General features: G+C 39.1%; 1 protein-coding gene across 2 annotated transcripts in view; it reads left to right on the top strand.

Moving 5' to 3' along the window:
- Positions 1 to 27,500, top strand: part of MVB12B (multivesicular body subunit 12B) — a 313,295-nt gene that overhangs the window by 5,138 nt on the left and 280,657 nt on the right. For both annotated transcript variants that reach the window (XM_053695604.1, XM_053695603.1), the window contains exon 2: positions 18,282 to 18,404. In XM_053695604.1, coding sequence (XP_053551579.1) covers positions 18,294 to 18,404 — 111 coding nt within the window. In that variant the 5' untranslated portion in view covers positions 18,282 to 18,293. The remainder of the gene's footprint in view (positions 1 to 18,281; positions 18,405 to 27,500) is intronic.

The following is a 27,500-nucleotide window of genomic DNA, read 5'->3' on the forward strand; positions in this document are numbered from 1 at the left end:
TTGCATGTAACTGTGTTTAATGAGACACTAAACCCAATTTTTTCCTTTAATGATTCAGATAAAGCATGCAATTTTAAGCAACATTCTAATTTATCAATTTTTCTTCTCTTGATATCTTTATTTAAAAGCAGGAATGTAAGCTTAGGAGTCGGGCCAGTTTAAGTTCAGCACCCTGGATTGCGCTTGTTGATTGGTGGCTACATTTAGCAAAACAATAAGCAAGCGTAACCCAGGTCTGAACCAAAAGTGGACCGGCTCCTAAGCTTACATTCCTGCTTTTCAAATAAAGATAGCAAGAGAACAAAGAAAACTTGATAATAGGAGTAAATTAGAAAGTTGCTTAAAATTGCATGCTCTATCTGAATCATTAAAGGAAAACATTTGGGTTAGTATCCTTTTAAAGTTTAACCCCAGCAAGGTTTATTTAAACTCCAGAGCAGCAATGAACTAATTGCAGATGGCTGAGAACATCTGTTGAGCCAATGACAAGAAGCATATATGTTTTAGCCAACAATTAGCATTAGCACCTAGTAGTGCATTGCTGCTCATGAGTCTGTTTCAACAAAGGATACCAAGAGAGGTTAATTTGATAATTTTATATAAAAGTCTCAACAGTGCATATCCCTTTAAACTACTGTCAATCGCACATCTTTAGCATGTAAACAAGAAGGTTTGGATCGATTAATGCTCCCAGTGGGGGGCTGTGACAGAGAGGTACTAAAATATTCATATCCATTGTTTTCTCTAAGTATTGGCCTTTGGGTAAACAGTAATAAAGAAGATAAGGAGGTTTTAATGTAAATAGACAGGTAAGATGTTATTCTCTCCCTACAAGAGCAGCCTATTGTATTGGGTTGTGGTTTCAATTAGCAGAAACAGCTTTTTCATATACCAAAATATACCTAAAAGAACAATATCCCATACATTTTAAACTCTGCAGTTAGTATAACAAGAAATTGGAAACACATTATGGAGAATCTAATTTTACAGTACACTGTCCCTTTAAATATGGAAATCGTCTAATCTCTTACTGGTCTGGGGCTAGCAGAAATTTCTGTTTAGTGTAAAAGAAAACAAAACGCTTGGGTGTAGGGCACAAATTCTAAACCATGTTGTGGGGAATAGTGAAGCCCTTGTTAAACAATATATATGATTATGACGGCTGTGCACGTGCCGTATCTCAGAGCTGCGTGTGTACGTGTTTCTAGACACCTGCGGATGTGTAGATAAAGGGAACTTCAAGAAGACGGCCGTAGATAGGAAAACGTTTAACTGCAACTCCTCGTTTTGTTTCCTGTCAGTCTAAAGTCAACTGAAGAAGCGGAGAGCTTACCCCAAAGTTCCTATTTAACCCTTTCACTGCTAAGCCTTTTTTTTTTACCCCGGTGCTAAGCTGATTTAGAGCTTTTTTTTTGCTACTTAAAGGGATATGAAACTCAAAATGTTTGTTTTGTGATTCAGACAATTTATTTACTTGTAGTATCAGTTTTTCTTTGTTCTCTTGGCATCTTTTGTTGAAATGCAGGAACATATGCTTAGGAGCCGGCCCATTTGTGGATCACTATATAGTAGCAGTTTTCACAAAAATATTATCTATTTTCAAGAACACTAGAGGGCAGCACTATTTCCTGTCATGTAGTGCACCACATGCTACCTAGGTATCTCTTCAACACAGGATATGATGGGAACAAAGTAAATGTGATAAAGAAAATGTTTGAGTTTCATATCTCTTTAAAGGGACATGGAACCCAAAATGTTTTTCATGTTTCAGACACAGCATACAATTTTAAGCATCATTCTCTTTGTTGAAGGAGCCGTCATGCACTACTGTGAGCTAGCTGACAGCCAATGACAAGAATAATTTCTGAGCCAACCTAGGTACACTTTTCAACAAAGGATACAAGGAGAATGAAACAAATGAGATAATAGAAATAAATTGGAAGTTTATTTAAAAGTTCAGGCGCTATATGAATCCTGAAATAAAAAAATAGTTTCATGCCCTTTTAAATTTAAACGCTATTGTAAGTCATACAAATTATATATTGTTTTTTTAGCAGGCCCAGCAGATTCATATTATTATTATTATTATTATTATTATTATTATTATTATTATATGAAATTTCATAACATTTGAGACGGTTGCAACAAAAAAATGTTCAAAAAAATGATTTTTGTTAAAGGGAATTTTTTTTTTCTTTCATGATTCAGATAGAACGTACAGTTTTAAACAACTTTCCAATTTACTTTTGTTATTAAATTTTCTTGTTATCCTTTGTTGAAAAGCAGGAAAGTAAGCTCAGGCGTGTGCACGTGTCTGCAGCAGTTTTGCAACAATGTTATACATTAGCACTAGATAGCAGCACTATTTCCTGGCACGTGTATGCTACCTATCTTGATCTCTCTTCAACAAAGAATAGCATGAGAACAAAGCAAATGTTATAATAGAACTAAATCGGAAACTTTTAAAAAAAAAAAGGATATTCTCTATCTGAATCCTAAAAGAACAATTTTGGGTTTCATGTCCCTTTAAGATTTTAGTTAATAACATTGAAAATAGCCAGGTGACTACTTTGATCACCTTACTAAATTGTTTTCAAGGGTATCTAAATATGAAAGAGGGTCCCATACAGGCTTTTAATAAATATTTTCTTGTGCAATGCTGCCCCCTGCTCACTAGTGGCCAATTGGCCGCTAGCAGGGGCTGTCAGTCATCCGGATCGGGAGAAGTTAAGGAGCAGCGGTTCTCTTGTTATCTTTATTTGAAAAAGTAGGAATGTAAGCTAAAGATCCAGTCCGATTTTGGTTCAGCACCCTGGCTAGTGCTTGTGATTGGATGGCTACATTTAGCCACCAATAAGCAAGTGCAACCCAGGTTATGAACCAAAAATGGGCCGGCTCCTAAGCTTTACATTCCTGCTTTTCAAATAAAGATACCAAGCGAACGAAGAAAAATTGATAATAGGAGTAAATTAGAAAGTTGTTTAAAATTGCTGCTCTATCTGAATCATGAAGTTTCATTTTGACTTAAGTGTCCCTTTAACTTCCGCTTCAGGCGAACCTGAAACGATTGGTGTAGAATGCGCATCCGTTGCATAATAAATCTACCCCCTAGTGTAAGGATTAAAAAAAGTTGCACCAAACACAATATAAATACATTAAAATAAACTATTACCCTTCTATATACAGTTTCTGATAAAAAATATTTAATATAAATATATTTCTTTTTGTTGGGGTTAAAAGGTATATGGTATTTGACTAGAAAGGGCTATAATGTGTGTTAGTGTGTGTATCTATCTATCTATCTATCTATCTATCTATCTATCTATCTATCTATCTATCTATCTATCTATATATCATATATCTCTAACATTGAGTGGACTAATAACTTTCTCTCTGGGCAAGTAGCTTTCAACCCCTGACTAGTAAACCATAGTAATTTTTTTTCCATGTATATAGGTGTGTGTATATATGTATGTATACAAGTGTATGTATGTATGTATGTATAGGTGTGTGTATATATATATATATATAGTGTGTGTGTATGTGTATGTATATATGTATGTGTGTATGTATGAATATATAAATATTTTTTTGTGGCAATGTGGTTGGTGACCAGGAGCAGTGACCTTTTCCTCTATATACCTACACACGCTTGCCATGACTTTTTAAAAATATTATTCGGATTTATTTTGTTGATACTTTACTCCTTTTTCTTTCCCTCCCCACCTGTTTCCCTTTTTTTGTTATTCTTTCACCCCTTCTGTTACCTTCCCCTATTTTTTTTTATCTTATCTTTTTGTTACATCTTAAATTGTGATTTTCAAATGCTGTTTATTATCATTATTTGTCAGCTAAATATATATTTAGATCTTGGTTACTGTTGTTGTGTGTCTAATATCCAATTAGTTATTTACCTAATTGAGGCTACGTATTGAATTGCAAATTTGTATATTTCTGTTTTTTATCACTTGTTTTGCAACTTGTAATTTATTTCTGTAAATGTAATAAAAAATATTAAAAAAATAAATTAAAAAATACTTATTTTGATACTCTGCAAATGTAATTGTTTGTATCCCTAAGCTATCCTTCCTAGTGCAGTGTTGTGTTTTTTTGTTTTTTTTTAATGCGTAAAAGGATTGTTCTCCAGTTCACAACAGCTTTTTCTAGTGTGGGATTGGAGAAAAACCATGGGTTAGATTAACAGTATTTACTATTATAATTTAGTGTGTATATAGTACAGGGCATGACACATTTGTTCTAAATCTAGGAGCCAGCTCATAAGCTAGAAATTTCGAAAAAAAATAAAATATATATATATATATTTAATGTGTGCTTATTGCACACACATACGCTATATAACATGATACAAGCTGGATTTTTATTTAAAGGGATATTAAAGCCCATTTTTTTTTTCTTCTTCCATGATTCAAATAGACCGTGTAATTTTAAGCAACTTTCTAATTTACTCCAATTATCAATTTTTCTTGGTATCTTTATTTAAAGGTATAGTATAGTCAAAATTAAACTTTTATGATTCAGATAGAGGATGCAATTTTCTAATTTACTCCTATTATCAAATTTTCTTCGTTCTCTTGATATCTTTATTTTTAAAAGCTGGAATGTAAGCTTAGAAGCCAGCCCATTTTTGGTTCAGCATCTGGATAGCGCTTGCTGATTAGTGTCTAAAGGTAGCCATCCAATCAGCGAGTGCTATCCAGGTTCTGAACCAAAAATGGGCTGGCTCCTAGACCTACTTTCCAGCTTTTTTAAATAAAGATACCAAGAGAACAAAGAAAAATTGATAATAGGAGTAAATTAGAAAGTTGCTTAAAATTGCATGCTCTGTCTGAATCATGGACGTTTATTTTTGACTGGACTATCCCTTTAAAAGAGTAGGGATGTAAGCTTGGGAGCCAGACCATTTTTGGCGCTTGCTGATTGGTGGCAACAGGGCCTAATTTTAAGGAGCCATTGGCTCTCAGATGCCTGTGTTTGAACTGCGTTCCTTTGATAACCAATTACTGCTTGACCATAGCTGATGCAGTCGTGCTCTTGCCTATAGTGTAATCATGCAATGCACACAACTGAAATTGCCTTCTTGAATTCTTGTCAAGCCCTAACTTTATCAGATATGGTGCACAGCTTGTTCTGAAGACAAGGGGCAGAATATTTCAGCCGTTCAGTCATATACTATTTTAGATTCACTTTTGGTTTGTGGACCACAGGCTACGCAGATTCCATGTTCTTGTAATGTTGAAGACTTATTTGTCTTATCAAAGAGGGAAGGATTGTGTGAAATATCAGCCAACAACTTCTTCATATCATGCTGGCAGATAGCAGGCAGTGGACACAGCTAAATATGCCACAGTGTGTATTGATAGTAACAGTTGTCAGAACTATCGATGGACTTGCTAAAATAGATGGTTAAAGGGACACTAAACCCATTTTTCTTTCATTATTCAGATAGAGCATACAATTTTAAGCAACATTCTAATTTACTCTTATCAATTCTTCTTCGTTCTTCTGCTATCTTTATTTGAAAAAAGCAGGAATGTAAGCTTAAAGGGACAGTATACACTCCTTTTCATATAATTGCATGTAATAGACACTACTATAAAGAACAAGATGCCCAGATACTGATATAAAAATCCATGAGAAAACGTTTTAAAGACTTACTTAGAAACTCTCAGTTTAGCTATGTTGAAAAGGTAGCTGGAAAAGCCATTGCAAGTGAGAAATAAGACACTCCCCCCCCCTTCTTTTGCATATGAAAAGACCCTTTACACAAACAGGAGCAAGCTGGAGAAGGTATCTGACGGTATTCTCATAAAACTTTGGGGCTTGGTTAGGAGTCTGAAACTCAGAGCAATGTTATTTAAAAATAAACAAAACTAAACATTAAAAAAAAAATGTATGGGCTATATAAATAGATCATCTACAAAACATTTATGCAAAGAAAAAATGAGTGTATAATGTCACTTTAAGAGCCAGCCTATTTTTGGTTCAGCAAAATGTAGCCACTAAACAGCAAGTGCTATCTAGGGTGCTGAACCAAAAATGGGCCATCTCTTAAGCTTACATTCCTGCTTTTTCAAATAAAGATAGCAACAGAACGAAGAAAATTTGATAATAGGAGTAAATTAGAAGGTTGCTTAAAATTGCTGCTCTATCTGAATCATGAAACACAAAAAATTGGGTTTAGTAACCCTTTAAGGTCAATTTTGTTGAACGTCTCCCATCCCCCTATGGAGGTAAACGGTCAAACCCATGTGGGAATCCTTTGCATATCTTGATGTCCCCAATCTCTTTCTGGGATAGAATATTGGGATCACATTCACTGCCATGAACCATGGTGACTATACCAAGTTCATTGAGTTGCTTAATATTTGACACCAATCCACCCCCTAGATGTCCATCGTAACCGCAGATTGGGCTGCAACCAGGTTAATGGCTAGAAATGTTCATTTATCTCCTGTGGTTTCAGCTGTAAGCAGCCAGTCAGCTAAAAGGTTTTGTTGGAGACATTTCATGGTTTGAGTTGGTCACACGTGACCTCAACTGTCCTTGTTCCCACTGGAATCTTGTTTTGCTTGAAGGTTCCGTTCAAAATCATCATCATGGTCCAGTTGCCTTATTGTCACTATGTCTAGATCTAATAATCATCTGATGGTACTTAAAAGGACAATTTAATGATAATGTGCTGAAATTTGTTTAACGTTATATAATTGTACAACAAGGCTAGTGGTGGTACCCCGTAACATAAATAATAACGTTCAGTGACAAACAAAAAGCAGTCCCAAAGATGCAGTACTGCAAAAAGATTCCTCTTCAAAGATTCAGGTGCAGCTCCTCTCTAATCGGTATAGGATTAACCATCAATCATCTGAAAAAAATATAAAAAAGAAAAAGGTTGTCCCAATGTTGCAATAACTGGACGACAATCATATCTAGTAAAAGTAATCACACTTACAAGTGTAAAGCACTTATCATGCAGGTCTCACAGGCTGAGTTAATTATTAATATGACACTTGCACATATGCTCAATAATAACTTTGTGTTTAAAGGGATAGTCTAGTCAAAATTAAACGTTCATGATTCAGATAGCGCAGCAACTTTCTAATTTACTCCTATCAGCAATTGTTCTTCGTTCTCTTGTTATCTTTATTTCATAAAGCAAGAATGTAAGCTAAGGAGTCGTCCCATTTTTTGTTCAGCACCATGGTTAGCGCTTGCTGATTGGTGGCTACATTTAGCCACCAATCAGCAAGCGCAACCCAGGTGTTGAAACAAAAATGGGACAACTCCTAATCTTACATTCTTGCTTTTTCAAATAAAGATAGCAAGGGATTACCACCCAGCCGGGATTTTACCAACAAGTCCAGGTCAATGTAGAAAATCATATATAAAAATAAAGGATCTATCATGTTGTGTGTTACAATCTAATTGTCAACAAATAACCCTTTAAAATCAGTTCTAGCAGCTTTAGTTTCTGTTATGCTGTGTAATCATTTAATTAGCATGGCCAGTATAGCTTTCCAGAAAAGAGACCAGCCCTACTAGCCACGTTTTGCTGTGGACTCGTCCACAATCATACCTGGGGTGTAGGCTTTTTAAATGGACATGCAAGTTCATCATCCTCCCTTTCTGAATCGCCAGCTCCTACTGAGCATGTGCAAAGTATATAAGTGTTTTGTGATTGGCTAATGGCTGTCACCTGATACAGGGGACAGGGATATTGAAGTAACTGACATTTCTCAGAAAACATGCCTTGACTTTTTATTGTGCAATTCTACTGTATTTAAAGGGACAGTCAACACCAGAATGTTTGTTGTTTAAAAAGATAGATAATCCCTTTATTACCCATTCCCCAGTTTTGCACAACCAAAGCCCTCAAATGCACTGCTCCCCCCTACATCTCAGACCTTGGCTCCAGATACTCTCCCTTTTGCTCTGCTCATGATCTCCTACTCTCCTCCTCTCTTGTTACCTCCTCACATTCCCGTTTTACAGGATTTTTCCAGACTGGCTCCCATCCTATGGAACTCTCTGCCTCGATCCACAAGACTCTCCCCTAGTTTTAAAAGCTTCAAGTGCTCCCTGAACACTCTACTATTCATGGACGGATACAACCTACACTAACCTTCCTATCTCCACTGCTATCCCCTTACACCCCACAGCATGTAAGCCTATGAGTCCAGCTGTTTGTAGTCCACCTTCATAAGAGCCGATTACAACAGTGCAACTTTCGGCAGGACCCTCTACTTATTTGATCCCTGTAACTGTTCTTATATACCACCTATGTTCATAGTGCTGGGGAACCTGTTAGCGCTCTACAAATACCTGATGATAATAACCAACACAGTTATAATAATACACGTTTTACCTCTGTAATTACCTTGTATCTAAACCTCTGCAGACTGCCCCCTTATTTCAGTTCATTTGACAGACTTGCATTTTAGCCAATCAGTGCTCACTCCTCGGTAAATTCACGTGCATGAGCTTAATGTTATCTATGTGAAACACATGAACTAATGCCTTCTAGTGGTGAAAAACTGTCAACATGCTTTCAGATTAGAGGCGGCCTTCAAGGTCTAAGAAATTACCATATGAACCTCCTAGGTTTAGCTTTCAACTAAGAATACCAAGAGAACAAAACAAAATTGGTGATAAAAGTTAATTGGAAAGTTTAAAATGACATGCCCTATTTTAATCATGAAAGTTTTTTTTTTTTTTTTTGGACTTGACTGTCCCATTAAACGGCTATAATAGTTGAAAAATGAATTGCTCTAACAACTATCGACCCCGCACTACTCTGTGTTTATCCTTTGCAAAGACGTTAAACACACAGTAAAAGTATCACTCCGCAGTAATTTTATTACTATTTTGATGATTCTTTATTGCTTCTTTAAACTTTCATACATCAGATAGAGCAGTCAATTTTAAGAAACTTTCAATATTTACTTCTGTTAACAAATGTACTTCCTTCTCTTGGTATCCTTTGTGAAAAAGCATACCTAGGTAGGCTCAAGAGCAGGAATGTAGCTGCATATAAATGCCTTTTGTCGTTGGCTCACCATATATTTTCAGCTAGCTCCCATTAGTGCATAGCTTCTTTGGACTATGGTTGCAGGGGTTAAACATGCAGTTATAAGCAACAGTAAAATACTAACGTGCTCTAACACATTACAGCAGTTTGGCTTTTGCACTTTTAAAGGGACAGTCTACACCAGAATTTTTATTGTTTATAAAGATAGATAATTCCTTTATTACCCAATCCCCAGTTTTGCATAACCAACACAGTTATATTAATGCACTTTTTACCTCTGTGATTACCTTGTATCTAAGCCTCTGCAGACTGCCCCCTTATCTCAATGCTTTTGACAGACTTGCATTTTAGCCAATCAGTGCACACTCCTAAATAACTCCACGGGAGTAAGCACAATGTTATCTATATGACACACATGAACTAGTACTGTCAAACTGTGAAAGTTGTTTAAAATTGCATGCCCTATCTGAATCATGAAAGTTTAATTTTAACTAGACTGTCCCTTTAAGCACTAAATTGCAAAAGATCTGCGTACAAAGTATATGTTTTAAAATCATTTAAATAGGTTATTTTATTGTGGTCCATTCAAAATAAATATAAATGAGCTACTCTTCTATTCAAACAGTCTCTTTGTAGCATGTTGTAGGGTCACTGATTTAAATCTGGCAGGATGCACTCAGCCTCTCTTGGACAGTGGGGAAAAAACACAACATTTTCTGAGTTTAAAGGGACTAGAAACCAAAAATGTTTCATGATTCAGACTGAACATACAGTTTTAAACGACTGTATACTTTACTTATATTATCAAATTTGCTTCATACTCCTTTGTATTCTTTGTTGATGAAACAGCACATGGTTGAACCAATAACATGAGGCATATATGTTCAGCCACCAATCAGCAGCCCCTAAACCTATCTAAGTATGCTTTTCAACAAAGGATACCAAGGGAACAAAACAAATTAGATAATAGACGTAAATAGGAACGTTGTTAAAAATCGCATGCTCTATCTGAATCATGGAAGAAACAAATATTGGGTTTCATATCCCTTTTTAAAGGTATAGGAAAGTCAAAATTAAACTTGCAATAATCAGCGCATGCAATTTTAAGACCCTTTTAAATTCACTTCTATTTTCAAATGTGCTTTCTTCTCTTGGTATCCCTGGTTGGAAAAGAATACGCACATATCCTACACTAGTGGGAGCTGCTGCTGATTGGTGCCTGCACACATTTGTCTCTTGTGATTGGCTAAATAGATGTGTTCAGCTAGCTGCCAGTAGTGCAATGCCGTCCCTTCAGCAAAGGATAACAAGAGAACAAAGCAAATTTGGTCATTGAAGTAAATTGGAAATTTGTTTAAAATTGTATGTTCTATCGGAATCATGAAACAATATTTTGGGGTTTCTGTCCCTTTAAATAGAGGAAAAACAAGCAAAATAATGATTGAATGTACTATTTATTTATTTTTATTCAGTTTTGCGTTGAATCTTTATAATACAACCAAGCAGTGCGTAGTTAAGTTGTTTTTTTTCTTTCTTTTTATTACACCAGTTAGACTGTGTATTTTTTTTAATTACATTCAGTGTTCTGGGAAACAGATATGGAATATATTTTCAAATTAAAGTAGTCTGGATAACATTTTGTACATAATTATGATGGACAGCTTTACAAAAACAGCTTATACATTTCTAGCAAGTCAACCGAGACTGCAAGGGTTGGAGATATATATACACTACAGTAAAACAAAATATGCTCCCAACTCTGTTACCACTAGCTAGCTACCACTTTAATGAGAGCAAATAACTCTAGGGGGTGGGGTATTTAAATTGTGAGGAAACTCTGCAGAAAGGGATTAGTATTTTCTTTACAAGTTTTATCTTGTTAAATATATTTCTGTACTGAAAAAGGATGAAGTTAACCCCTGATAGAGTGAAAAAAAAATATGTACAAAGCTCAGTATACAAAGATTTATACAAATGTGTGGATTTCTGTAAATATTTTTAGCAATAAGAAATAAATATAAATTCCATATAAATCATATACATGACACAAAACAAATGTGTATTTTGTTCATTAAATTTGAATAACAAAGTATAGCATAATCACATATAAATATTTGTAGGGGCATATTATTATTTTTTTTATAGGTGTTTATATGTATGCGTGTATATGTGTGTGAGTATGTATATGTGTGTGTGTGTATATATATATATATATATATATATATATATATATATATATATATATATATATATATATATATATATATATATATATATATATTGTGACGGATACCCCGACTGGGTAGCTCCGCCAAACGGGTCCTTCTTCCTCCCTACCGACTGCAGCTATGTAGCTGGCTAGTGACCACAGCCTGTAGCCACTCCTGATGCCCGACAGCACCAGTACTCAGTGTCCCACCCTGTGGCAGACTCCAGCTACCCCGACTGGGTAGCTCTGCCAGAGGGTCCTTCCTTTGCCTGGAACAGGCTGCTATGTAGCCCAGGAAAGTGATTTTAGCTGGAGCTCACCCAAATAACTAGACAGACTAGCATTCAGATGAAATAAGAACTGCTTTATTGCACAGAAAACACAGCTTTTATACATTTCCAACAAACGGGGGTAGTTACTACACGAATAGAAACAAATATTATACAATGAGACAAGCATCAGACAATGGTTGGTTAAACAAGATTCTAATCACATCCTGACTTACAAAAGGACAATGGATGACTCACACAATAACAGAAAGACACTTCACACCTAGACTAGATAGCAATAGGGGTGAGGTTGTAGGGGGGTAGCCTTGGCTGTCTGGTATCCGTGACATCTCCCCCCCTCCAGTTCGGCAGACCCGGCTAGACCCTTAAGGGGTCGGCCTGGGGCTGTCCGACGGTGGCCCTCCACTTCTTGGTTGCTGGGAGAGGTTATCCCATCTCTCCAGAGCTTGGGGCATCCTGGGGGGTTCCTGCTGGCATTTATACCCTGGGCGCAGGGATAGTCACATAAGGCAAAGTCCCAAACAAGTTTGCTAAGGCCAGCTCCCAAACAATTGCTGTCCCTTAAGTTCCATTGCCACACTGCCTCTCTCTGTGACACTCTGTTTAGTACCAGCTGACCCACCCACAAACAAAGCTATTGCTGGTTTCCCAGCTGTATTCCCACCCCAGACCGGAGGGGGAGGTTGCTCCTTGGTGGGGCAGGTAAAGCTCGGGTGCCCAAACATGTGGCGCCAACTGTATACACTTTTATCCTCCTTGCCCAATGCAACGCCTGCCCTCGGTGAGAAATAAGGGTAGAGACCCTGCCAAGCTACTGAGGGGAGAGTCCGTCTGTCTCTTCTCCCGAGAAGGAGATCTACCGCTGGGGAGGGAGGTCTGCTACCTCCGCTCCATGGGAAACTGTGCTGCCGCTGGGGAGAGAGACCAACTGTCTCCTCTCCCAGAAAGGGATTCGGCCGCTGGGGAGAGATATCGATACCCGTCTCTCCCTGTAAGGGCTTCTCTGTAAGGGGAGGGAGGACGACTACCTCCGCTCCCAAAGGATGGATCTGCCGCTGGGGAGAGAGACCCACTGTCTCCTCTCCCAGAAAGGGGTTGTGCTTACAGGGAGGGAGGATGACTACTTCCGCTCCCAGGGGATGGCTCTGCCGCTCGGGAGGGAGACCGATATCCATCTCTCCCTGCAAGGGGTTCTCTGTAAGGGGAGGGAGGACGACTTCCTCCTCTCCCTGGTTTCCTGGAGCTGTTACAGGTGCTAGGCAGAGGCCAGCGGCTCTCTGCCCTGTTGCCAGCGCTTCTGCTGGGGTGGCTCCCTTGTCCAAGTCTATAAGCTTGGGGCCAGGCTGCTGATCTGTATCTAGCAGCTTGTCGTCTCTTATGCTCTGTTGCCACTCATCTGAGGCCAACTTCCATGATTCCCAGAGTGCTGCACCACAGCTCTGTGCAGACTCCGTGGCATGCTGCAGAACTCGGTCTAGCAGCCTCTTGTATGCCTTTTCCAGTTCCCATTCTTGGACAATAAGCGATACCATATCGGATACCAGCCAGGGTACCCCAGAGAGATCCAACAGCTGCTCTCGGGAGAGGCAAATGTTCGTTACTCTCAGTTTCGCCCTGCTCCCAAATTCTGGGTCTTCTGTCAACTTTTCCAATAGTAACCCAGGGCCGCCAAAGCCCTCTGTGGGGGAGCAATCCTCCAGCCATGGCCGTACTTGCATAGCGAGCCATCGGAGGTCCCGATAGCCGTCCTCCACCCACATCTCTGCCCAAACCAGTTGATCTAGTTCCGATAGTCATTCCTCCATGGGCTGCTCTCCCAGGAAAAGCACTCGCAAGTCCCACCGGACCCAGTACCTCTCATCATCTGTGGGGAGGAGCTTTCCATCACAATCCTTTTTCTTGTTGAATCCTCTCCTTCCATAGTTGCCGGCGGGCAATGCTCCTGCTGTTTAGCTGGTCCAGTTCATAACCAGGACCGTCCAGTTGGGTCAGTGCCTCCTTTACTCTCCTTAGGTACTCGGCTTCCATAGTTACCAGCTAATGTGGCCGTTCTCTGTCAGCAGGAATTGTGTGGAAGAAGCAGATCCCACCACTGCCACCAAATGTGACGGATACCCCGATTGGGTAGCTCTGCCAAATGGGTCCTGCTTCCTCCCTGCCGACTGCAGCTATGTAGCTCACTAGTGACCACAGCCTGTACCCACCCCTGATGCCCGACAGCACCAGTACTCAGTGTCCCACTCTGTAGCAGACTCCAGCTACCCTGACTGGGTAGCTCTGCCAGAGGGCCCTTCCTTTGCCTGGAACAGGCTGCTATGTAGCCCAGGAAAGTGATTTTAGCTGGAGCTCACCCAAATAACTAGACAGACTAGCATTCAGATGAAATAAGAACTGCTTTATTGCACAGAAAACACAGCTTTTATACATTTCCAACAAATGGGGGTAGTTACTACACGAATAGAAACAAATATTATACAATGAGACAAGCATCAGACAATGGTTAGTTAAACAAGATTCTAATTACATCCTGACTTACAAAAGAACAATGGATGACTCACACAATAACAGAAAGACACTTCACACCTAGACTTGATAACAACAGGGGTGAGGTTGTAGGGGGGTGGGGGTAGCCTTGGCTGTCTGGTATCCGTGACATATATATAACACCGAGATAGACCAGCTCTCCGCTAAGATTAAAAGCAAAAAATGGAAGGGTTAGTTACCGCATTTGGCCAAATGGGACAAGCCCAGGTACCACGTCAAGGTCCCTTCCAAAAACCTGGGACCATAAAACAGCCACACAATTTAAGCTCTCAATCCAACAAACTGGGAACAAGTGAAGGGTACAGAGGCTGTTTTGTAATTTTCCCTATGGTTCTTGCACCCAGACCTGTCTGGGGTTAACTGCCTGTGACTCTGGGGACAACACAGCTTCCTGTGAGTGCCAGTGAGCACCCAGGGCTGAGCATATTGCAGGGTCATGGAATGTGTACCCAGTTCAGTCTGAGAGTGCAGTCCCCTTCTTCCCCTTCCGTGTTTTGTATATGTCTAGGGTGATTACATAAGCCTGTGCACCCTTCACTTGTTCCCAGTTTGTTGGATTGAGAGCTTGCATTGTGTGGCTGTTTTCGGGTCCCAGGTTTTTTGAAGGGACCTTGAAGTGGTACCTGGGCTTGTCCCATTTAGCCAAATGCGGTAACAAACCCTTCCATTTTTGCTTTTAATCTTAGCTGAGAGCTTGTCAGTGAGTGCTGGACTTTCTCTGTGTGTTTTTTTTCCTATGGTTCTTGCACCCAGACCTGTCTGGGGTTAACTGCCTGTGAATCTGGAAACAGCACAGCTTCCTGTGAGTGCCAGTGAGCACCCAGGGCTGAGCATGTTGCAGGGACATGGGATGAGTAGCAATCTAGGGATTAGGAGAGACGCACAGACAGGCAGCGGGTAAATAAAAAAGTGTCCAATCTTTATTGTAGAAAAGGATAAAAGCACATCATATGGTCAGAGATAAAAGCAGTACATCCAACAGGTGTTGGATGTACTGAAAGTGCAGTCCCCTTCAGTGTATATATATATATATATATATATATATATATATATATATATATATATATATATATATACAGTAATGTGAAAAAGAAAGTAAACCCTCTTTGAATTCTATGGTTTTACATATCAGGACATAATAACAATCATCTGGTCCTCAGCAGGTCTTAAAATCAGTTAAATACAACCGCTGGTCTGAAAATCAACACATGACATATTACGCTGCGTCAAGATTTTTTAACAAAAATAAAACCAAAATGGAGAAGCCTTGTGTGAAAAACTAAGCACGTCCTTACTGCTTCCATTTATCCATTTAAAAATTCTGCAGCTAAAGAAGTATAGATAAGAATAATCCTTCCTATTTTAGCAGTATGAATGTAATTACCACTTCGCACACTTGATACTTTGTTACTAGCTAAATATAAGAGCAGCCGACACCACCAGATTTTGGTGACGGTACGTTGATGATCACATTTTTCCAGTTGGTGTCTAGTATCGGGAAGCGTAGGAAGAATAAAGCATTAAGTGTGTGCCAGCCCCGCCCCCCCTTAGCACTGCTGTCGTTGGATAAACTTGCTGCACTTGCTCTCTATGTAAGAAATCGGGAGCTGCAGACGTCACCAACAGCTGAAATTTACACTCTGAATGAGAGTAACACTATAAGCTTAATCCAGAACTATTTTTATATACAGAATTATTTATTAAAGGGATTACTTTTATCATTAAATTTGTTCTCTTGATATTCTTTGTTGAAAGCTAAACCTAGGTAGCCTCATATGCAAATTTCTAAGCCCTTGAGGGTCGCCTCTTATCTCAGTGACAATTTTTCACAACTGGACAGATACAAGGTAATCACAGAGGTAAAAAGTGTATTAATATAACTGTGCTGGTTATGCAAAAATGGGTAATGGGTAATAAAGCGATTATCTGTTTAAACAATAACAATTCTGGAATAGACTGTCCCTTTAAAATATTGTACTTTTGTTTTTGGGTAAACGTACCCTATAAGTAAAGATAAATCACTAAGCTCAAGTACAGAGGAAATGCTTAGAGGGAGAGTTTGAGTAACTTCTGCCTATGGGCAGCCTAATAGTTCTAGTTCTTGACTGCAGCAATTCAATATTTAAAAAAAAAAAAAAAAACTTTATTAGTTAGATATGATGTTTTTAAAGCAAAGATAAACCTTACAATATTATGCTGATGTATTTTTACAATTATATTTGCTGTTTAAGATATGTTTAAAGATTTAGGGCCTCGTGATCTAAAAGTCTCTGGGCTGGCGAAATTATAAAAGAATGCTCAGCAGTATTTATTTTCCCGGTGGAATTATCTAAAGCCACTTTTTACCCTGAAAACAGGGTGTCTCGCTATGGGCTGGCGAAATTATAAAAGAATGCTCAGCAGTATTTATTTTCCCGGTGGAATTATCTAAAGCCACTTTTTACCCTGAAAACAGGGTGTCTCGCTAAGAGCGTTTGCTGCATTTTTGTATGGGTAGGAGATGCAGACATTACAAATGTGCACAATAAAACTCGTACTTTAAAAATCTTACAAAACGAATAATTGAACCATTCACACACAAATATGCAGGAACAAATGTATTGTTAAGGTGCATCAAAAATCGTAACAAAATTCTTTACCAAAAATCATATTTTATCAAAAACTTAACATTTGTATGTAAATTACACAGGAATATATTGCATTAAATATGCACAGCATAATAATTTAAGTACTCTGGATGTGCAAAAATCACTTTGAAATTCTTACTTATAAGTATAAAATACAAAGCGTAATTGTTTAATTTTTGTAAAATGGGCTTAACATGGGCGTATATGAAATTGTCTCTCTAATCCCAGCATCATTTTGTAAAGATTTTCGCACTGCAGATCTCCGTTTTTTTTCTCGCAAACTAAAAGTTAGCGAGCTTTTCTCAAAGCACTCAAAATACCCTAATAGACGAACACATGCATATGAAAATATATGCGATTGTAAGATGCTACACGCAGGAAGCAGCTTAATTATTATTATTCTTTATTTATAAAGTGCCAACAGATTCCGCAGCGCTGCCCATGGGTACAAGGATAAAAGTACAACAGGGAAACAATACAATAATAGACACAATTTTACAGACAAATACAGGGGGAGTTGAGGGCCCTATTCCCGTGGGAACTTACAATCTAGATGGGTAGGAGGATGGGAAACGGGAGGTGCGGACTGCAAAGGTGAGAATGATGTTAGGTAAGTGAAGTTCATTTGTTAATGAGTCGGGTGATAAGCTTCCCTGAACAGAAAGGTCTTTAGGGAACGTTTAAAGGAGGAGAGATAGGGGCAAGTCTGACAGCACGAGGAAGTGCGTTCCAGAGGGTTGGTGCAGCACGAGAGAAGTCCTGTAGTCTAGAATGAGAGGAGGTGATGGTAGAGAACGCAAGGAGCAGGTCATTGTTGGATCTTAGGGGGTGGGCTGGAGTATATTTGTTGATGAGTGAGGACAGGTAGGATGGGGTAGCATTGGTGAGGGCTTTGTAGGTCAGGGTGAGAATTTTGAATTTAACTCTGCTGTGAATGGGGAGCCAGTGAAGGGACTCGGAGAGGTGCAGCAGAAACAGAGCGTTGAGAAAGGTGGATTAGTCTGGTAGATGCATTTAGGATGGATTGAAGGGCAGAGCGGCGGGAGAGAGGGAGGCCAATTAGTAGGTTATTACAGTGGTCAAGTCGGGAAATTATCAGGGAGTGGATTAACTGTTTAGTAGTTTCAGCACACAGAAACGGACACATTTTGGAGATATTGCGTAGGTGGTTGCGGCAGGATGAAAAGAGCAATTGGATGTGGGTTATGAAAGATCGATTTGAGTCAAGTGTGACTCCAAGGCAGCAGTCTTGGGGAGATGGGGAGATAGTGGTGCCACCAACAGTGATGGAAAAATTATAAACTGGAGTAGAGTTAGAGGGGGGGATTAGAAGTAGTTCGGTCTTGGACATGTTTATTTTTAGGTGATGAGAGGCCATCCAAATTTTTTTTATTCAATATTGAAATGTACTTTTTTTTTTCTTTTTGAACTTTGGAATTTAAAATTTCAGTTGGGCTACAAATGTGCTTGAGGAAGTTCTACGATTTTTTTTAAACCGTGATTATTTTGGCAAATGGGGAAGGTTACTCTTGAACGTTGCTACAAGCTGTCTTTGTCTTTTGCAGGATCACTCTATCATGCCTGAGGTAAGGGATCTCTCGGAATCTTTACCGGACATATCTATGGATCCCATCACGGGGGTCGGAGTGGTGGCATCACGGAACAGAGCTCCTGCAGGCTACGATGTGGTAAGTGCTGAAAAGGATGGCCCTGCTCGTTATGTTTAACATGCTCCAACCGTCCTGAATTTGCAGGATAGTCATGATTTGGTGCTTTGTCCCAATGTTCACCTGAAGCTCTCATGTCCTTATAAATGTGTCTCTTGCTTTCCACTTCTCCATCTTCTCTCTCTCTCTTTCTCTCTCTCTCTCTCTCTCTCTCTCTCTCTCCTCGTTCTTTTTATTGTTCTTACTCTTTTTCCTGTTTTTTTTTCCAAGTTCACTTTTATTGGTACAACAGATTTATATACCATTGTTGCCAAAGCATAGCGTTTAGGCAAAAGTTACAGTATGTGATAAAGTTGGTAACTTTCAGTCTCTATAATATTGATCATTAATGAGCATATAAGTCACTTAGAGATTTATTTGATCTTTCTACGTTTGTGGCATGGTGTAATGGCTTTAGCTATCTGCTGTGCTACATTTTCATCCAGGAATTATTTGTAATGTTTCTTCCCCATCAATTAAGCTGAAAGTGGTCATCTGATCTGATAGCTTCCGTGGGTAGGGGTATAATTGGGCATTGTATTGTCGGCATATTCTGTTTTCTTTTGTTTGACTTATTTTTCTGTGTCTTCCACGCTCTATTTGTAACTTGTGTTTTGAAATGTGATATTTTTACCTTTGCAAGGTAAGGTGCCATCGTACAGTCCCTTTGTAAGGTGTTGTAAACTGTTCACTTTGCCGTGTACTTTATTTTCTATCTCCGTTTATATTTTTCTATTTATACTCTCTATGCATTGGTGTTATGGATTTGTAGGGGGATTTGTTGTTCTTGCTGTGAATGGCAAGCTGTTTAATGGCACAGGGTCTGTTAAGAAGATCATTGACCAACATCACATCACACCATAGCGTTAGGATGGTGGGTTATCATTGTTTACATATGTCCAGTATTTCAGTGATCGTTTTGTATACAAAAGAATGTAGCTGTAGCTATCCCATTTCTGCTGGAGAGTGTATTTACAGAAGTCCAAGTGCATATATTTCTGTTTGTCTTGTAACACATTTTTTTGAGATCTAGGTAAGAGACAGCACCCACATATCTCACTACCATAAAGTAGGACTTGTTATGATGCCTTCAAAGTTTTTCTTCCATATTTTTACTGGTGATTTAAGATGATACACTTCTCTTATGGCAAACAAATAAACACTTGTGCTTTGTCCTTTACTCCAATAGTAGGGTAAATTAAAGGATTTCCTGTTTTTTGATCTGGAACCTAAGATGCAGAGAATGGATATCTGATATCAGTTAGTGCAGTGGAAGAGTAATCCATGTACAAGCTAGAGGTCAAAGCCAGAAGAGTTGTCCAAAACCAAGCGTCACAGCAGAAGGATAAGGCAGGTGTGGAAATCAGGGCACAGTTCCAAAGTTCACAAGCCAGTGAATCAATCCTCAGGTAGTGCATCTTGGTACAGAAAATTTCCAGGGTCAAAATTAGGGAAATAGGCCAGGAACAAGAACACTTTATTCTTAGGAATAACCAAGCACTGAATGGGAGTCTGAGATGACCTTTTAACACTTCACATTCAGGCTTTGCATGAACAAGGCCAGTGTCACTTCCAGGTAAAGGGATATAAAAAGCGCTACATTTAGCGCACAGGAAAATGAGGAAAGAATAATGCAGATATCGGGGCATCCAGAGAGTCGGCCAACATTACTTACCGTGACCCCTAGCTCTGACAGCAGCAGATGCTCCTCAATAGCCGGTACCTGGCTTCTCAGTAAATGCAGTGCAGCTCTGACCTTGTCTGATTACCTTAAACGTATGGTCTGTTTAAAAGCTTTCTGATGGCCTGATAACTATGGCAAGGTATTTGTGTGTGGGTCTATCTCTGCAAGCAAAACACCATTCAGTTATAGGTTTTTTTTTTTTGTTCTTAGTAAAACCATTACTTTTATGACTGTATTTTTCTATTGTTGCCAGGGTTTGTGGATGGTCTTCTTTGCATTTCACAGGTTGTCGGAATATAATAGGATGCTGATCTCCACGTTTGATAAAGTTATTGCTGGTATTTTAGACAATTCCAGAGCTATGGCTACCTTATTGATATACGTGATAAAAATAGTGTTGGAGTTAAACTTGGGACGGTAAACACCTTGAGATTGCAATATAAAAATAATTATATGAAGTACAACAGCATTGCAATGCAATATACTTTTATATAGGGACACTAAACCCATTTTTTCTTTCTTTCATGATTCCGATTTTTCTTCATTCTCTTGCTATTTTTATTTAAAAAGCACAAATGTAAAGTTTTGTTGCCGGCCCATCTTTGGTTCAGGACCAATCGGCAAGCGCTATCCAGGGTTCTGAATCTAAAATGGGCCAGCTCCTAAGCTTTACATTATTCCTGATTTTATATTATATACATATACATACTAATCTTTACTTTGAATACCTCATGCTATCTACCATTATTTTAGAGTTTAATGTCCATTTAACTGGTGGGAGAATTCATTCCTTTTATAGTTCAATTTTAACATTGCTTTTGTTTTCTGGGTAGATACTTTTGATTGTGTCATACTTTTCTTCCTATCCCACACTCAATTAATTTTGTGCCTGAGTGAATCAAAAGCCTTTTTGAAATCTATGAAACAAGCAAAGATCTTTCCATTGTGATGGTGGTTGATCAGGTTGTGCAGGATATAGGTGCTGTCTCTCTTGTGCAGTGACTTGGCATGAAGTCAGCTTGGCTTTGGCTGAGTACAGTACATTGTGTTTGTTTAGGAAGTTCAGAAATCTGGTATTTAATATTCTCTTACACAGTTTTTCCCATGTTGTCTGACACAAATGCCTCTGTAATTTGTTGGATCCATGTTATCATCGCTTTTATAAATGGTGTAATAAGTCTCTGGTTTCTGTGTTTGTAGACAAAAGCAGGGGACGTCAGGCCCTGAATATTTCAGCTCCCGATAACAAATGATCCCATTGTGCACATTCTGCTATTTCTAGTATTGGGCTAATTAGTAGGGATGTCACTGTTAGTCACTTGATTTTTTTTCTGTAATCTGCAACAGATGATCTTTAACAATCTCTAGATGTCACTAAATTCATTTCTTTGTTTGGTTCTGTGTTTAGAGAGATTTGATCTTACTGATCCTTTTTGGTGGGTGTGTGTTTAATTATCTGCAGGTGTTGACTGTGGGGTTAAAGGAACTGTACCCTATTTTTTTTTTTACCTTTTAATGGGTTCCCAATGATCCAGTTTACCTGCTGGAGTGTATTAAAGTGTTTACACATAGCTACTTTACCTTTATTTTTGCATTTGAAATAGCATATTTTTTCCCCTACTTATACTGAAAGTTTCTATACTTAAAGGTACAGTCAACACTAAAATAATTGTTTCAAAAGATAGATAGCGCCTTTACTACCCATTCCCCAGCTTTGCACAACCAACATTGTTATATTAATATACTTAATAAGATTTAAACCTCTAAATCTCTGCCTGTTTCTAAGCCACTACAGACAGCCTCTTATCACATGCTTTTTTATTTGCTTTTTACAACAGGAGACTGCTAGTTCATGTGGGTCAGATAGATAACATTATGCTAATGCCGTGGAGTTATTTATGAGTCAGCACAACACAGCACTAATTTGCTAAAATGAAAGTCAATAGATAATAATAAAAGTAATGTTATCAGGGGGCAGTCCCCCTGATTAATATAACAGTGTTCGTTATGCAAAACTGGGGAATGATAAATAAAAGGGATTATCTATCTTTTTAAAACAATACAAATTCTATTGTAGACTGTCCCTTTAAAGTTTAAAAAATTTAACTGTCATGATTCAGATAGGGCATGCAATTTTGAACAACTTGTGAAATTCACTTTTATTCCCAAATTTGCTTTATCTTGGTGTTTTGTTGAAAGCTAAACCTAGGTAGGCTCGTATGCTAATTTCTAAGCTCTTGAAGGCAGCCTCTTTTCTCAGTGCATTTGACAGTTTTTCACAGTTAGACAGTACTAGTTCATGTGTGCTATATAGATAACATTGTGCTCACGCCCGTGGAGATACTTATGAGTCAGCACTGATTGGCTAAAATGCAAGTCTGTCAACAAACTGAAATAAGGGGGCAGTCTGCAGAGGCTTAGATACAAGGTAATCACAGAGGTAAAAAGTATATTAATATAACTGTGTTGGTTATGCAAAACTGGGGAATGGGTAATAAAGGGATTATCTATCTTTTTAAACAATAAAAATTCTGGAGTAGACTGTCACTACTATACTGGCTATATAAAAGTTGTGTAAACATAGCCAGCAGAAGAAATTACACTCCCAGTAGGGTTAGTAGAGATAAGTAATACCGTGTTAATTTTCAAATGTACTCTCTAAGTATTGGTCTTTAGTTTACAGACAATATGTGTGTGTGTGTGTGTACAGAAAGTGATAACATAAGGAGATATGATTTCCCTGCAAGCTCAACCCATTTTAATAGGTTGTGGTTTCAAAGGGCAAAACCAGCTATTTCATGTAAAAAAATAAATGTAAAGAAGAATTTTATAATGAATGTTATACTGTACAGCTAATATAATAGGTCATTGGAAACACATTAAGGTAAAAAAAATTTGGTAGGGTGTTCATGTTTCTTACGGCAATGTTTTATTGGCCTTTCCTTGATTGGTCTAATTCTAAAATATTCCAACATATAAAAATACAGTTGCATACAAAATATGATATTGCAATTACATATTTTTTATGTAAATAATGCTTCTTTCATATAAATAGTCTTCTTTTTTTTTTTTTTTTTTTTTTTTTTTAATATAACGTCATCTAAGACTGACCTACGTTCAAGGTTATGGCCCTAAAAAAACGTGGCCTATCGGGACATTGTTTATTTGGGTTGTAGACATATAGGTGCAAATATGCACTAGCCTTCCTGGTCCCAATCTGACCACAATGTGCTGTATTGGAATGCTGGTGATTTTTATGACTATATCACTGTCTAAATGCGTATGTGCAACAATTATTGGATGTGCATCAATGATAGAACTTGCATAATGAGTCCACCGGTGGGTTTGATAAAGGACTGCGCTTTGATTTGACATTGTGCAAAAGGAAACTAACAGTTAACTGCTTAAGAATGATATGTTTCTGACTTCAAAATACTTCTAATTGATTTCAGCATGCGAAAAACTAATACCTTTAAATCTAAGTTTGCTTTTTTTCCCTAAATATTACCCAAGGGTAATAAGAAAACAGCTTGGGAAGCTTTTAAAGGTGTTGTGTGTGGCATCTTGGTAACCGAAGAGATGGAAACTATCTTGAGCTTGTAAACAACCTTCTAGAAAATCACTATCAATTAGGCTGCAACACGTCACTAAAAATACACTTTCTTAACGCTCATCTGGACTTCTTCACTGACAACTGCGGAGCAGTAAGTGATGAGCACGGTGAGTGATTCCACCAAGGCTTTTCAGCAATGGAACGAAGATACCAGGGTAGGTGGAACGCTTCTGTGCTTGGTGACTACTGTAAGTGAAGATATCAGGGTAGGTGGCACGCTTCTGTGCTTGGTGACTACTGTTAGTGAAGATATCAGGGTAGGTGGAAGATTCTATGTTTGCTGACTACTGTTAGTGAAGATATCAGGGTAGGTGGCCGCTTCTGTGCTTGGTGACTACTGTTAGTGAAGATATCAGGGTAGGTGGAAGCTTCTATGCTTTGCTGACTACTGTTAGTGAAGATATCATGGTAGGTGGAACACGTCTATGCTTGATGACTACTGTAAGTGAAGATATCAGGGTAGGTGGAAGGCTTCTATGCTTGCTGACTACTGTTAGTGAAGATATCAGGGTAGGTGGAAGCTTCTATGCTTGTGGACTACTGTTAGTGAAGATATCAGGGTAGGTGGAAGCTTCTATGCTTGCTTACTACTGTTAGTGAAGATATCAGGGTAGGTGGAACGCTTCTATGCTTGCTGACTACTGTTAGTGAAGATATCAGGGTAGGTGGAACACTTCTATGCTTGCTGACTACTGTTAGTGAAGATATCAGGGTAGGTGGAAGCTTCTATGCTTAATGACTACTGATAGTGAAGATATTGGGGTAGGTGGAAGCTTCTATGCTTAATGACTACTGATAGTGAAGATATTGGGGTAGGTGGAAAGCTTCTATGCTTGCTGACTACTGTTAGTGAAGATATCAGGGTAGGTGGAACACTTCTATGCTTGCTGACTACTGTTAGTGAAGATATCAGGGTAGGTGGAACGCTTCTATGCTTGCTGACTACTGTTAGTGAAGATATCAGAGTAGTTGGAAGCTTCTATGCTTTATGACTACTGTTAGTGAAGATATCGGGGTAGGTGGAATGCTTCTATGCTTGCTGACTACTGTTAGTGAAGATATCAGGGTAGGTGGAAGCTTCTATGTTTTGCTGACTACTGTTAGTGAAGATATCAGGGTAGGTGGAAGCTTCTATGCTTAATGACTACTGATAGTGAAGATATTGGGGTAGGTGGAAGCTTCTATGCTTAATGACTACTGATAGTGAAGATATTGGGGTAGGTGGAAAGCTTCTATGCTTGCTGACTACTGTTAGTGAAGATATCAGGGTAGGTGGAACACTTCTATGCTTGCTGACTACTGTTAGTGAAGATATCAGGGTAGGTGGAACGCTTCTATGCTTGCTGACTACTGTTAGTGAAGATATCTGGGTAGGTAGAAACCCTTCTATGCTTGCTGACTACTGTTAGTGAGGCTATCAGTGTAGGTGGAACGCTTCTATGCTTGGTGACTACTGTTAGTGAAGATATCAGGGTAGGTGGAACACTTCTATGCTTTCTGACTACTGTTAGTGAAGATATCAGGGTAGGTGAAACTACATTTGGACAGAGACCAGAGATGCACCAGAAGAGAGCAAGCTACAAGCAAAGAGAAGGTGCTCTCGTGAATAGGCCACTATTTCAGGTAGTAGTTTTCATTGTTGTATGTTTTTTTGTTTTGTGTTATTTGTGACTGAATGAACAAACAACTTTCATTTATGTTGTAACAAGAAATCATCAAATTGTTGTAATATTGCTTATTACTATGTCTATATTACTGAAGCCCAAATAGTTTATCTAAAAAACTAGAGCTAATCAAAAAAAATCTGAAATCATATTAGTTTTTCAAGACCCAAAATTAGTAAACTATGGCTATTTTTTGTAAAGAAACAAATTAAACATTTTTTGTTGTTGAACAGTGGTGAAGGTAATTGAGAAACTTGGCATTCGAGAACAAAAATAAAGTTCAGCTTCATTCCCTTTAATGGGATACTGAACCCAATTTTTTTCTTTTATGATTCGGATAGAGCATGCAATTTTAAGGAACTTTCTAATTTACTTCTGTCATCAATTTGTTTTACATTCTTTTGGTATCTTTATTTGAAAAAGCAGGAATGTAAGCTTATGAGTCGGCCCTTTTTTGGTTCAGCATGTTCGGGTTTGCGGCTGTTCAGACACGTGGCGCTGTTCTGCTTGGCTGGTTCCGTAGAAGCGCCGAGTGCTCAAGTTATCATTGTTTGTTTTCATGTTAAGCTAAGCATTCGAGAGGACCTGTGGGTCCGTGAGGTGGGAAGGATTGTTTCAGTCCTTATAGCCTTCAGTCATAAATGACCGGGCAGGGGAGTTTTTCCGCTGAGTCACTCTATCTGACTTCTGATTTAATCAGAACTTACAGTTTCCTCCCCCTTGTGGTGGAGGGTGGGAGGGCTTAATGCCCCTTACTGCTACTGAGCGGTTTGGCCTTCATTTCTAGGCCTCTGGATTTGTCCTTTTGGGCTTGATCCAACAGCTTGTACAGGATAGCTGTATAGCATGCGGAAGGTTTGCAGTTTGAAACCTGTTGCAGCTCTTAACACCTTGCAGGTGTACGCGTAAGCTGTTTCTAGTGTATCTAGATGCAGCTCTTACTCTTGACTGAGTTATATGAGGCCTTTTGGGTCTTCTTCCATTGCCTCCGGGTGAGTGGATCTCCTTTTAGGGATCTGTGTTTACGGGTGATGGTTGTTCCCTGTAGGGATTTTTGTTTAGCTTGGGGATCTCCGAAGCTGGGTAGGCTTCGTTCCTTCTCTTCCTTGTGTCCTCTGCTTCTGCTGAGGTGATAGGGAGACTAGTCCTGTTAGTAGGATTTTTTGACCTTGAGGTATCCCTTGGTCGTCCTAAGGCTCTGAGAAGTATCTTCATACGACTTCTAGCCTTGCTCCTTGGAGCGTTGGACTTTAGCTAGGGGTGGTTCCTTCCTTTGGGCGGGGCTTTTGAGTTCTTCTTGCTATCTGGATTCTCTGGATATGCATCCGTATCCCTTGTGTCTGGCTTTTTTGGCCATCTGAGGTGTTTAGTTCTAAGGTAAGGTTTGCCTAAACTATAAGGTGCTCGGACCTGTTTTTCTCCCTGAGACTTCCGGTTGCTGAAGCTTCGCTTGGCCTTTTCCTGACCCAGTCTTGGGTGGTTTTGGAATCTGGAATCTCAGGGCTGGTTGGGGTGTTCCACGGTAGTGGGAACTCGGGCTATGTCCTTGGTCTATCTACCTAACCTGGTCATGGTTGGCCAGGTTTTTAGAGTATTTTTTACTCTTTGCCACAGAGTAGCCCTTGTCATCTGGTGGTTAGCTGTGTGGCTTGTGCCTCAAGGGTTGTTGGTTCATACCCTGCTGCTGGCGCTGGATGTCCAATTTCTGGTGCGCCTTAGGGTTGCATTCCCCTGGTCGGCTTGCCAGTATTCCCGTGGATTCCCTGCTCTGCAGGAGAATGGGTTGGCTTTGCCTGGCAAGCTGCTACTTGTAGGGAGGTCGTTTTCTGGAACATCTGTGTTGGGAATTTCTCTTCCCATTAGCCGGTGATTTCCGGCCTTGAGGACAGTTGTGCCCTTTTGGGGATATTCTCCTCCTCATGGAGAAAGAGTCCTTGCTTGGGGCTTCTCCTGGATGGGAGGCGGAAAGGTGGGATTGGTTCCCCCTGGGGTCTTGCTGGCTTCCAGTTAAGACTAATTGGGCCTTTATTTTGATAGATCCTTAGGTCTATGGTCTTGTATGGCCTTGTTGTCTTTTTTCAGAGTCGGGTTGTACTTGAACTCTGTGGGGATGGCTG

Source organism: Bombina bombina, chromosome 12, assembly GCF_027579735.1.
Source record: "Bombina bombina isolate aBomBom1 chromosome 12, aBomBom1.pri, whole genome shotgun sequence".
NCBI classification, from domain to species: Eukaryota; Metazoa; Chordata; class Amphibia; order Anura; family Bombinatoridae; genus Bombina; species Bombina bombina.